The sequence below is a fragment of the Dendrobates tinctorius genome, unplaced genomic scaffold (assembly GCF_039654945.1).
Source record: "Dendrobates tinctorius isolate UK_male_01 unplaced genomic scaffold, ASM3965494v1 ptg000165l, whole genome shotgun sequence".
Classification (NCBI taxonomy): domain Eukaryota; kingdom Metazoa; phylum Chordata; class Amphibia; order Anura; family Dendrobatidae; genus Dendrobates; species Dendrobates tinctorius.
In genome coordinates, this window is record NW_027361832.1 from 11692501 (window position 1) to 11706823 (window position 14323).

Genomic DNA, 14323 nt, shown 5'->3' on the forward strand with positions numbered 1-14323 from the left:
CTGATGGCTACTTTCAGCAGGATAATGCGCCATGTCATAAAGCTCGAATCATCTCAGATTGGTTTCTTGAACATGACAATGAGTTTACTGTACTCAAATGGCCTCCTCAGTCACCAGATCTCAATCCAATAGAGCATCTTTGGGATGTGGTGGAACGGGAGATTCGCATCAGGGATGTGCAGCCGACAAATCTGCGCCAACTGTGTGATGCCATCATGTCAATATGGTCCAAAATCTCTGAGGAATGCTTCCAGCACCTTGTTGAATCTCTGCCACGAAGAATTGAGGCAGTTCTGAAGGCAAAAGGGGGTCCAACCCCTTACTAGCATGGTGTACCTAATAAAGTGGCCAGTGAGTGTGTATATATATATATATATATATATATATATATATATATATATATATATATATATATATATATATATATATATATATATATATATATATAGATTATATAAAATATTTGGTCTAAGTAAACAAAACCACATAGCCAGACATGTGACACATTGTTGCATTCTGTGATTTAACCCCTACTTCCTGATGTCTTCAGATTACGTAACAGCAACCTTCATACAGATTCCCTTTAAGTAGAATCTGACATGAACAAAAAACATTCCCATATTTTCTCTATCAAGTGGAAGTATTCCAGAGTTCTTGCCAAATAAGTTGAAACACTGACTTTGAAAAAATGGGGTTTTGTCACGAAGGCCAAAATAGTCTCTAAGAGGTAAAAGGTATTGAGGAATTAATTTAGAATATTTAATTTTCTGTACTTTTCTTTCTATTCCTGGAGAACCCCTTTATGGAGAGCAGTGAAGAAGGCAGATGTGTTGCATGCAATAACATCAGTGGTTGCCATCCTCCCATAATAGTTCTCAATGTGTAAATATAACAAGTATTGCCTGTAACGTTGTATCTGGAAATGACTAATACTTATCTTTCCATCTCAAAACTGTCAAATAGTGTTGCCCACCTAAATTCACTCTTGCCTAAAAAAGAATGCTGTTGTAGTCGTAGCGAAGTGAATGAGCCTAAACTAGAACATTAGACACAACCTGGGGACAGGTTTTGGAAGCAGATGCCACTGTCTGGTTATGCTTTATATTCACTCAATATACTTTTCCCTTTTTGTTACAGTGGGAAAAATGGGCCGAAAGGACGCTTCTGCAACAAAAGTGCCGGTTGATCAATATCGTAAGCAAATCGGTAAGCTCTTTTATTGTAGGAATGTTAGATGTAGAGTTGACACGACCACCTTTTAAGGGCTTTAATAATTTTTATAGAAATGTTTATAAAAGTAAAAAAGTGAGAAAAAGTCATTGTTAATATCCTTTAGAAAGCCTTGCCATTTAACCATGTTTTTTTAATCAAGGGGCAAAAATTGACAGGCCCTCATCAAAAAAGAATTGCCCCCCAGGCATATGAGTATATGGAGGCAATTAGTCTCCCTGTAGAAATTTGGCAATATTTTACCATATTGTTTAAGATTGCTGTTTTCTGAACTCTTCTCCTCATAGGTGTTTATTGTTCCATACATGAAAGAGGCCTGTGAGAAGTTCACATCCAGGAAAACAAATAGATTATGCAGTCAATTTTTTTGTGACCTGCAGTCTTGCCTAAACCTTCAAACAATTCTCTTAAGACCTAGAAAAAACAAGAGATTTATTTCTGCTCCCTTCAAAGAATTTCTAACGAAACAGATTCTGTCTTAAAGGATAAAAAAAATGCCTGCCGACTCTGGGAATGTTATTTGGAGGATGGATCCCTGTAGGAATTGATATTGCTAATATCTCTGCATTTCTCTCTTGGCTTTAATATTTTAAAGGGAACCTGTCACCAGGTTTTTCCCATTTAAAGTAGGGCCAGCATCTGTACGCTCTCATATACAGCATTCTAGAATACTGCGTATATGACCCCAATATTCTCTGCATAACAAAACAAATAATTTTTATAATTTTCCAGTCCGATGGGTTTCATTGGTCTTGATCTGGCGCCTCCTCTCTTCTTGCTTCGTGTGGATGAGGCTTTCTACGTCATCCACAGCATTCTCTGTATCGCGCTCCTGCGCATGTGCACATCTCTCTGCTGTGCCCTTCACAGAGCAACGTATTGTAGTGCACATGCGCCCGCGCTCTGTGGCCTTTCCCTGTGCATGCGCATTACAGTATTTTGAGTGCGCCTGCGCAGGAGTGGGATGCCCAAGACACAGTGTAAATTACATAGAAAGCGTCATCTTTACGACGCAAGAAGAGAGATCAGGACCAGTGACGCCCATCAGACCGGACTGCAGCGTAGGCGAGTATAATAAAAAGCAATTTTTTTTATTTGTATGGAGAGCGCATTGGGGTTATATACTGTAGACAGTATTCTAGAATGCCATCACAGAGGGTGTACAGGTGCTGGCAGCACTTTGTATGGGAAAAACCTGGTGACCTGTTCCTTTTACCCTTTATCAAATATTTTTTATATGTATTTTATTGAACTTTCACACAAAATATTTAATTGGTTAGAGGGTCGTCCAGTAGCCTCAGTTTTTGGCAATTCAATTGCCTTTTTTCTAATTATTATTTTTCCATTCCTTTTTTTAGCTTGATATGCCAGACGTTTTTACAAATTTGACAACCGGAAGCAGCCATATTGGTCACTTATTTTCAGAGTACTAGTAGTTTGTCATTTCAGAATCTAAACTACTTACTGTTTAACATATTGACCAAGAAATGAACGTGATATCAAAAGTGTGAGCACCAGATTTCATGGTAATAGTGATGGTAGAATTGATGGCATTCAGTCCAATGTCCAGTTTTATCTGTGACTGCTGGACTTTAGCCCGGCAACTCTTCTCTTACCTCCCAGCATTCCCGACACTTCCTTTGATTTCCCAAGCAGGCATGATGCCAATATGGCCTCGTGAAGTGCACATGATATCACTCCAGTTCAGCTAACCAAAAGAAGAGCTGGGATTGCCAGGAGATGATAGGAGGTTCGCTGGGCTCTCCTCCATCGGTCACAGATTAATGATATGATGGGCCAGAGTCTATTGAATCGATTCTCTCCTCTAATTTCTTAAATTCTATTTTTTGACGGTACAGTATGATCTGTGTTATGCATTGGTTGAAAATTGTAGATTTAGTAGTACTTGGGATGTGAATAACCATCCAAAATTATTCATGAAAAAGAAAATATCAAAGTCCCTGACAAAAACCTTTCAGTGTTTGACCATGTTTATTCACTAGGGAAGAAAGTAGGCTCTCTTCTACTGCTGCCATATTTGTGTATTTCTCTTTCCCTTATGACGGCACCATGGAGAGAGAGATCAGCCCTCAGGGACAGGAAACCTACAGATGAAAAAGGCGGTACCTCTCTTCCACATCAGTTGGTTTCCTGTCCCTGATGGGGAACCTACAGCACATACCTGACAAGTCGTTGCAGAATTCCGGGGGCCGATCCAGTCCAGTCATAGGCAGCGGGGCTCCCTGCCTCGGCTGGGTCGAGGCCTTGAACAGGCTTCCCCCCGAAGCACCACCACCGGGGTCGGCGGGCCTTGAGGGTGAGTGGGGAGAGGCAGTGAAGAAGCCAGGAGAAGTCTGCCGATCCCAAAAAAGGAGAAAAAAAAAAAAAAAAAAGGGGGCTACCTCCTGCAGTATAGTGACGGCGGTCACTACAGGAGAGCCCTGCCGAGCCGGACAAGGCAGCCTGTGCAAGTGGCGGCGGTCACCGAGGGCCAAAGGTCAGAGACTGCCATACCTTGGAGTGGGGGAGGCGGCGGCGGCCACCGGGTAATCTTGCGGTGTGCACACGCGGGACTTCCGTCGGGGAAGGAGAAGGAAGCTATCCGACTCAAGTAATTCATCATCCTACTGGTCCTCTTCATCATCCTCAGAAGGGGGACGCAGCTGCTTTCCCATTGAGGAGATGGACGCCCTGGTAAAAGCTGTGAGGACAACTATGGGACTGGTAGACGAACGCCCTAAGAAAACGGCCCAAGATTTAATGTTCGGAGGGCTAGAGCAAAAAACGGAGGGCTTTCCCGGTTAATGAGAAAATCCACTCCCTCATCAAGCGAGAGTAGAAAAAGCTGGACAAAAAAGTCCTCCTAACACCAAAGAGAAAATACCCCTTTGACGACCCGGCCTGCTCCTTATGGAGCAAAGCACCTAGATTAGATGTAGCGGTCGCAAAAGCAAATTTGCCCTGCCCTTCGATGGCATGGGTAACCTGATGGACCCAATGGATAAAAAAGCTGAAACTTTTTTAAAAAACACTTGGGAAGCAGCAGGAGGGGGGCTAAAGCAAGCCATAGCAGCCACATGTATGGCACGTATCCTGATGGTCTGGCTGGACCATTTAGATTCATAGATAAAGGGAAAAGTCCCGAGAGAAACAATGCAGAGATCAGTTTCAGTAATGAAGGGAGCAGCAGCTTTTCTGGCGGATGCGTCGGTAGACTCAACCAGGCTGGTAGCCAGGACAGCGGCCTTCTCAAATGCCGCAAGACGCGCCTTATGGCTGAAATGCTGGCCGGGAGATTTGCAGACAAAAGCCAATTTGTGCGCAATCCCGTGCTAGGGGGATTTCTTATTTGGCCCAATGCTGGACGACATCTTAGACAAAGCAGGGGACAAGAAGAAATCCTTTCCCGGGTTCCCCAGCCAGTCATACAAATGACCTTTTCGGAGCAGAAGGTTTATGCGGCAGAAGCCCCCAAGAGGGAACAAAGAAGGATGGGGGAGGATAGAAGGAACAAGAATAAAGTCTTTATGTTTAACAAACCCCCCGACAACAAGAAGGTACTCCCCGGGTCGGGGGAAGATTATCCTACTTTCTCCAGGCCTGGGAAAAAATATCCGCGAGTTCATGGATACTAAACATAATAAAGGAAGGTCTGAGGCTAAAATTCATTACCCTCTCAAACGATTCTTTTGTGATAACGCCCCAAAGGATATCACACAAGCAACTGGCTCTACAACAAGAAATAACGAATCTAAGAGAAAAACGTGTTACAAGAAGTCCCCTACCAAGACAGGGGCAAAGGCTTCTACTCCCCTCTCTTTGCAAGAAGCCAGACGGATCGTACAGGGCGATCATAAATCTAAAAAGGCTGAACAAATTCCTAGAAATTCAGCACTTCAAAATGGAGACAATAAAATCTTGTATAAAAATGCTTCCCCCCATCTTGCTTCATGGCCGTATTAGACTTAAGAGACGCATATTACCATGTGCCTATTCATAGACCACAGGAAATACCTCTGGGTGGCGGTGACAATCCAGGGGGAGATAAAACATTATCAGTTCAGATCCCTCCCCTTCGGGCTAGCCATTACTCCAAGGATATTTACAAAAGTAATGTCAGAGGTAATGGCCCACATAAGAGAGCAAAACATTCTGATAGTCCCATACCTGGACAATCTCTTAATAATAGTGGTTACCTTTCACCACTGCAAACAACAATTGGACATGGTCATGAGGTCTCTACTGGTGGATGCTGAACTTGCCCAAGTCCAGGCTCGTACCAAGTCAGGTGCAGGAGTACTTGGGGATAACACTGGACTCAATCAAACAGAAATGTTATCTTCCGCAGGCGAAGGTTCAAAAAATGGCACAAATGGCTTCCCAAATGATAGCTTCCCCAAACACTACCCTGAGAAAAGTAAAGTCACTATTGGGGTCAATGACAGCCTGCATGCCAGCAGTTCAGTGGGCACAGAGCCATACTCGAGACTTAGTGGAAAATATTAGATGCAGACATTTCCCTACACGGGAATTTAGACATGCAGTTAAACATCTCACCAGAGACAATACATTCCTTAACGTGGTGGACAGTTCCAGCCAACCTAGCCAATGAGGTTCCTTGGGCATTGCCTGCGACAAAGATCCTAACTACGGACGCAAGCCCCTGGGGGTGGGGTGCACATTTAGGCATCCAGGTGGCACAAGGGCCCTGGACCCAGGGAAGAAAGTCCGCTTCCTCAAATTTGAAGGCGCTGCTGTCAGTTTAACTAGCTCTCATTCATTTTCTAGATTCACTTCGTTCCCCTCACACAAGGGTCTTCTCAGACAACCAGGTAGTGGTAGCATATCTAAACCACCAGGGGGGCACCAGATCTCGACCACTGATGGAGGTAACAAAGTCCATCTTCCACCTGGCAGAACATAATCTAGAATCCCTGACTGCCCTTCACATAAAAGGTTCAGAAAATCGAACGGCAGACTTTTTAAGCAGGACACGTCTAAAACAGGGGTAGTGGGAACTAAGCCAGTTAGTCTTCAACCAGATCTTGAAACTCTGGGGCCGGCCAGAAATAGACTTATTTGCGAACAGTCAGAACCGGAAGTTGGAAACCTTCTGCTCAATCGATCCCCGGGGGGGCCCAGTAGCTCTAGACGCTTTCACGATAACCTGGGATTATCATCTGGCCTACGCTTTCCCCCCAATGTCTCTCATCCCCTTAGTACTGAGGAAAATACGGGAGGACAAGGCGTCGGTAGTGGTAATAGCACCCTTCTGGCCACGGAGAATATGGTTCTCCTGGCTGAGAAGAATGTCCGTAACGGATCCCTGGGTTCTACCAGAAACTCCAGACCTGCTATCCCAGCTTGGCTTTTGGGAGGGAGCTCCTAAGTAACAAGGGCTTCTCGTCAAACTTGGTAACCACGCTACTACAAAGCAGAAAGCCAGTAACCACTAAAGCATAAGCAAAGTGTGGAAAAAATTTGTGTCCATGTCAGAGTCCGACCCAACGGGCGAAGTCCCGATAGACAAGATTCTGGATTTCCTACAGAGGGGGTTGGAAAAGGGGTTACCTACCAGCACCTTAAAAGTACAGGTGGCGGCATTGGGAGCTTTGTATAACCATGACCTAGCCAAAAATAGATGGGTTATGAGATTCACTAGAGCCTCAAGTAGATCCAGGCCGATCCCCCTAGGCCCCCCCCCCCCGGGATCTAAACCTAGTGCTAAACGCACTAACCAAATCGCCCTTCGAACCCCCTAGCGGAGGCTCCCTTAAAATATTTTCCCTTAAGACCTCCCTCCTCGTAGCCTTAACTTCTACCCGCCGCATTAGTATTATACAAGCTTTGTCTGCCCACTCACCCTTCACGCAAGTTCTGGATGATAGGGTAATTCTTAGAACCGACCCAGCATATCTCCCCAAGGTGTCTTCACGGTTGCATAGGACCCAGGAAATCTCCCTACCCTCCTTCTGTCCCACTCCCAAGAACAAAACAGAAGAGGAATTACACACTTTAGATGTAAAAAGATGCCTGGTCCAATATTTGACAACCACGAGGGAGTTTAGGAAGGATAGGGCTCTGTTTGTCAGTTTTCAGGGTCCTCGGAAGGGTCAAAAAGCATCGAAGGCCACACTGGCGAGGTGGATAAGAGAGGCCATCACCCTATCCTACTCCTCTTGTGGGGCGGTCATCCCGGAGGACATAAGGGCCCAGTCAACCAGGGCAGTGGCATCATCCTGGGCGGAGAAAGCCGGCGCTTCAATAGACCAGATATGTAGAGCTGCCACTTGGTTTTCCCCCTCTACATTTTTCAAACATTACCGTCTAGACTTAACCTCATCTTCAGATCTCACCTTTGGGAAAAGGGTTCTGGAGCCGGTGGTCCCTCCCTAGATGTACAATCTTTGTAATTCTCTCCGTGGTGCCGTCATGGGGGAAAGAGAAAATCGTAGTTACTTACCGATAACAGTATTTCTCTGATCCCATGATGGCACCCGTATATCCCCTCCCTTTCACACACACAGGTGTGCACATTAGACTGAGTTAGTTAGCTTTTGTACTTAGCCACATGGTGCCTCTATTAAGCTTAATTTGATTAATTTTGGATTTTTATAACCATTAGAGTTGCAGCTGAAAGTTCTGTGTAATGCTCTGTAAACCAGCTGATGTGGGAGAGAGGTACTGCCTTTTTCATCTGTAGGTTTCCTGTCCCTGAGGGCGGATCTCTATCTCCGTGGTGCCGTCATGGGATCAGAGACACACCATTATCGGTAAGTAACTACGATTTTTTAATGTAACAGAAGAGGGGTTTTCAGATTGAAATTGTCATCCTACTTTAAGAGCACATCCACGTGTCACTGCCAGATTTTACATTTTGGTAAACAGAATTTTACTTAAAAATAAAAAATAAATCTGACTTTCAGGGCATGATCTACCATTTAAAGGGAATCTGCCACCTCATTTTTGGCCTATGAGATACAGCCACCGCCATCAGGGGCTTATCTACAGCATTCTGTAATGCTGTAGATAAGCCCCCGATGTGACCTGAAAGATAAGAAAAAAGAGTTAGATTATATCGGCCCGATGGGTGTCGCGGTCTGGTTCCTCCCATCTTCTAGCGATGATGTCCTCTTCCTTACTTCTGCTGTGGCTCATGCGCAGGCGCACTTTCTCTGCCCTGTTGAAGGCAGAGCAGAGTACTGCAGTGCGCAGGTCAGAGAGGTCCGGCACCTGAGCACAGCAGTACTTTACTCTGCCCTCAACAGGGCAGATAAAGTACGCCTGCGCAGGAGCCGCGGCAGAAGTAAGGAAGAGGACGTCATCGCTAGAAGATGGGAGGCACCGGACCGCGACACCCATTGGACCAGACCGGACCCTCGGGTGAGTATAATCTAACTCTATTTTCTTATCTTTCAGGTTACATTGGGGGCTTATCTACAGCATTACAGAATGCTGTAGACAAGTCCCTAGTGGTGGTGGCGCATCCCATAGGCCAAAAATGAGGTGACCGATTCCCTTTAAGAAAAGCCGTCTGTGTCTGGGTTTGAACACGTACTTAAGATCAGCTTGGCGGTAGTGTGTTCAGGACTCTCAGCTTGCACGGACATTGCCTGAATCAACACACTTTTCGAATCCATTCTTAGAAAAAGGCCAGCAATTTTAAGATGGGAACAAAAGGGAAAAAGGAGGAGAGTGGGTGCTCCTGGTGCGATACCCGGTGGTCAAAATGGAGGAGTTTGAGAGCAAATTACACTAACCTGCAGTGGTTTTGCTGCCGGCATAACAACGTTTGCAGAGCCTGCGGTGCTTACTGTGCACCATTAGCCATTCCCTTTTCCATGTTCGGGGGTTGACCGGTCATGTGGATCAACATGTGATGCTGATGTCACAGCAGGACCTACGTCTTACAGGTCCTACAGGATGGTTGATGGTCTGCTGGAACCATGCTGCACCCAGCCACTCACCCAGAAGGGTGTCAATTGCAAGAAAGGAATGATACGGCTAATTAGGGCGCTCAGACCAAGATAGACACGTATTATAGATTGAAAAGAAACTTCTTTACTTGGTCATTCTACTCACAAAGCTTTTCGGCGGTGAGTAGAATCACATAAAATGTAGGCCCTGATTAATCAAAGCTTTTGCACCAAAAAGAGGCTTAAAAATTTAGAAAAGTTGCAAAATTTTGCTGCAACTTGAGTTGCAGCAAAATTTTTCGACTTTGCCTTTTTCACTCAAGTTTCATCCAAGTTCATCAAAACATATGGAGCTGTGGCATGATGTCATAGCTCATCTAAATCGTAATGAGCTGTGGTGTTCTGTTTTCCAGACACCTCCTTCCAGTCCCTAACTGGAGTAAGATTTCTGATGTAGCACACGGAGGCACACGCCACTTGTCAGATGCTTCAGATAGAAGCGTGCACTTCTTTATGAATAAGCAGCATCTAACTGCACCACGTCCTCTCAACATGACTTGAGGAATTGGGGTCATATCTTTTTTTTTTTTTTTTTTTGTCCTTGACTGAATAAAATTATCAAAATGTGTAGGAGCCTGTGAACCGGCTTGCACATTTTGGCAAATTACACCTTATTCATTGTGCGCACCAGCCTTAATGAAGATGGCGCTTGAGTAAGGTGCACCTAATTCATTAAGAGGTGCATGCCACTTAATGAATTGGGCACATCTTACAACTGGCATGTGCTTATGCCTGAAATGTTCCTCTATTCAGGGACTTTCTGGTGTAATTTTACTCTCCATTTTAGATGAATTTGCCAAGCTGGCCTCACGTCACCCCATCCAATCCCCATGCTACATCCACTTTGGCAAGCTGATTGGGACTGGTGTAAAAACGCCAAAAGTTGCAAGTTTTTTTGAACAACTTTTGGTTTGCACAAAAATTGTTTGACATTTCAAGGTGTATTTCATGCAAGAATTCTGGCATAAAACACATTGATGAATCGGTCCTATGTCTTATGCGAATATCTCTGCATTACTAGAACATTTCTATGTTTGTGATATGCGTGGGTTTAGAATGTTTGTTCGACTTCAATAGAAACTGATGTAAAATTACCAAAAACCCTACTTGGTCAATCAGCTAGCTGTATTTCTGCACTTTAGTACTTCATGCTGTTGAAATCTTCTTCCTAGATAAATGTTTAACCCTCAGTGAATGAAGAAATCAGATCACAAGGCAATGTTGGTCAGGCAGCTAAGCCCTACACGCTAGGAAGGCCTGCAAGAGCCAAAATTCACAGAATTAGACAATGGCTGTTAGCAAGCTTGGCAAGTGATATACTGATTAGTAGAGATGAGCGACTTTGCCTTTTTTCAGGTCGAGTCGGGTTTCATGAAACCCGACTTTCTCAAAAGTCGGGACGAACGAAATCGGCAGATTATCGTGAAAAGTCGAAGGCCGACAAACATGAAACCCAATGCAAGTCAATGGGGAACCAAGGTCGGCAGGGAATGGAGGACAGGAAACACACCTACAGTGCCCATTCTAATGCCAAAAACATGAATTCTTATTACTTAAGCTTGTCAACCTTAATTTACTTTATAATAATAGTTAGGCATTGAAAACTGGGGGTTATTTGGCTAAAGTTGTGTGGGGGGTAGGGCTGGCTCCAGATTTTCGTGGGCCCTGGGCCAAAGAGTGTCACTGGGCTCTTTTAACACATGCCACAATTCATGATCCGCTGATAAGGCAGAGAATTAGCGGTATAGTACAATGAAAAATACTTCACTTCTTATATCTCATGACTGATATCCATTTTAAATTCTCCAATAGCTCCAAAAGCGGACAGTATATTACTCCATACAGTATTATGGCCACCGCATAGTGCGCTATACAGAGTAATGAGGCCCATATATTTCTCCATACAGAATCATTGGTCCTATATAATGTTTGAAACAGTATATGATGAGCTCCACATAATGCTACAGTATATGTTGGTCCCCATGGATGAAGCTCCACTGTGTTATGGGCCCAAATAATGCTCCATATATAATGGGCCCCATTTCTAATTCTCCAGTGCATAATGGGCCCTTTAAATGCTGCTCCAGTGTCTGATGTCCACTTTTGGAATGCTCCAGTGTATGGTGGTCCTCATATATCATTCTCCAGAGTATAGTGCTCCCCAAATATAGCTGTCCCAACATTGAAAACAATTAAATAAGTCTCCTCGCTAGGGAATCCCTGTACTAGCCTGGACTCCTCGTCGTCCCCATCTTCCATCTCACTGCACTTGGATTGTTTAGGCAGAGGGCGTACAGATGTGATGTCATCGCGCTCTCTGACCAGAATGTCACTGTCAGGAAACGCGGAAGACGTCACGGCGGTGGAGCAGGGAGAGGTAAATATTTAAACTTTGCAAGTGCTGTGATTCTGAGCAAGCAGGGGTGCCCACTCGTTGGCGACGGCACTGGCACAGGGCCCCTCATAGTACGGTGGTGTGTCTGACGGCGGGTGGGCCACCGGCAGAGACACTTTTGCATACTATGAGGGGCCCTGTGCCAGTGCCGTCCCCATGAGTATGCCCCCCCACCTGCTCAAGGAACCTGCACTTTCATCTGCACCTTCCTCTTTGTCACCGTGTAAGGTGGTATAGTATGTGGGAAGGGGAACCTGAGTTTCTTCAGCGTCAGATTCTGGCTGTGTAGAGTGTGAGAGGAATGTAGTGGTCTGGGTCAATGTACCAGCAGAATCATCTAGCAGTGGCTGGGCATCAGTGCACTTATGGTGCCCCCAGGAGTACGGTCGCCACAGTGGCATTACCTTCCTCCTAGGGAGTGTGATGTCATGCTTGGGAGCAACGAAAGATCTCTCTAGCAGTTAAACCAACACACAACACAGTTCCCACTCCAGGCCAGCAGGGAGACCTCTGAACCTGACTGCTGAGGATCTGCTCTGTGGTCAGGAGGAGGTAAGTTAGGGCAGTCTGTGAAGGGAAGGGGAAGTGTGTGGATGTGAGAAGGGGAGCTGGAGGATGAGCCGCGTTAAGGCTCACTCCTAGCTGGAGCGCATGGTCGGGATTCCGGTCTCTGAGTTTGTAAGGACGGTCCTGCAGCAGAAACCGGAGGAAGTAGCAGCTGTAAATGCTCTGTTCCCAACTAAGGCTCGGAGGCCCCAGCAGCGACGTGTGTGAGCCAGAAGGAAAAGGCTATGGCTGCCTGCCATACGAGAAAGTTCCAAAAGAGAGTCAACAGGGGAAACTTAAGTGAACTCAGTACTGCGAGTACCTCAGATAAGCACTAGAACGGAGGCCACAGTACCTATCTGCAGAGAGAGAATTCCAAATTTGCTTCCAGGCTGACCAACTCCTTCTCCATCTGTACTCTGGGTCCTGGATGGCACTTACCAAGTACAGGTAAAGGAACTGCACGACTGTGTCTGTCATCTTTCTCCTGCGCCTGGCTCACGGTTCTGCTACATCCTGCACTGCACACCATCTGCCAACTCTTTCATCTGCCCTGCGACTACGGCCCTACCTGTGCAGGGCTTCTACATCTTAGCTGCACCACAACATCTGTCCCAGAGAAGCGACACTGCATCGCGGGTCAATTTGATCAGCTATCACAGGTGGCGTCACGTATCATTCACCTATAAACGTTATTCACCCCTTTGCATGGACGCCCAGGGCCACGGAACTGGTCATCACCACCAACGTGACACATCCCTCTGAGACACCGGCCCGGTACCGATTAACCCCACTGCCCTGGCTGGCCACCCACACTCCGTGTCAGATTCATCTTGGACTGGGGAATTCACGATTTGACTTGATAACCCAGGCATGGTATGATAGAAAGAGCTACATGGACTAATGTGAAGTGTGGCCTGCTGCATCATTCACTTTTGGTGGAGGTGAAGGACACAAGGAAAGGGGTTCTTCCTGACCAGGAGCTAGCACTTGACTCAGTGCTGGCATTTTTTTGAAACTTCAGAAGAGGAGGGCATATTTTCTGGAGTCTGTTTCGGCAATGTAAGTCAAAACCAGTTCCTAATGCTCCGCCTTTAAAAGCGGTTAACCTGCTCCCAGAAAAGGTAGCCTTCCAGGCGTTCCGGAGCCAGACCATGACGCAGGCTCAACACCTCCTGCCTTAGCTGCTATTGTGCTTTTACCACTACCAGCAGATGCACCACCACCATCAGCACCAACTGGCCCCCGCACTCCCACATCCGCGGTCTCTTCCACCAAACTTCAAAATGTTGCAGAACATGAACCCAAAATAACATCAGATATATGGTACTGTATCAGAAGCGTACAGCTCTATACAGTCAAAGGATGATTGTCAATCTCCCTATATATACCATCAGTCACACAGACGCTAACAGGCTCAGTATGGATTAGACAAGAATATAAAAAGTAGAAAAAGTGTACAGTATCATCAGATAGCAGGTATATATAGTATAGTTTAAACATTCTAAATCTCCGTAGATATTTCAGGAGGCAGACACAGACGCTCTCAGGCTCAGTATGGATTACAACACAATATAAAAAGCCATAAACCGGTAATGGATCTGAAGAGTACAGCTGTATAGTGTAGGGGTCATTGTTGTCAATCTCAGTATTTATTTCCACAGTCAGAAAATAACTCTCACTTGGTCAGTTTGGATTAGACCAGAATATAAGAAGCAGTAAATGGGTAATGTATCACAAGCGTAGAGCTGTATACACTAGTGTTGGGGTAATTTTTAAATGTACATCTAAATTGCAGGAGTAACCCACAGACTGTCACACGCTTAGGATGGATCACACCACAATATAACAAGAAGATCCGCAAGAAATAATCACACATGTGGGACAATGTTCCAGGTGTCAATGATGCACTTAGAGTGGTGGGTGGAGGAGGACTTCCTGGCAGAAAGGGTACAGTATCACCAGATACCAGGTATATATAGCATAGTTTAAACATTAAAAGTGTACGTCTATATATTCAGGAGTAGTGTTGAGCCACCCCGCTAGTGTTCCAGTTAGTTTTGGTTCGTCGAACACGAGGCAAGTTCGTCGAATGTTTGTCGAACACCATTGAAAACTATGGCAGGCAAACACATACAAACACATAGAAAACAATTACAAAACACCTTAAAAGGTG

At 45.3% G+C, this 14323-nt stretch overlaps 1 protein-coding gene across 2 annotated transcripts in view; it reads left to right on the forward strand.

Moving 5' to 3' along the window:
• The window catches only part of TRIQK (triple QxxK/R motif containing), a 187434-nt gene that overhangs the window by 93981 nt on the left and 79130 nt on the right, over window positions 1–14323 (forward strand). For both annotated transcript variants that reach the window (XM_073550495.1, XM_073550496.1), the window contains exon 3: window positions 1138–1206. In XM_073550495.1, the coding sequence (XP_073406596.1) occupies window positions 1146–1206 (61 nt within the window). In that variant the 5' untranslated portion in view covers window positions 1138–1145. The remainder of the gene's footprint in view (window positions 1–1137; window positions 1207–14323) is intronic.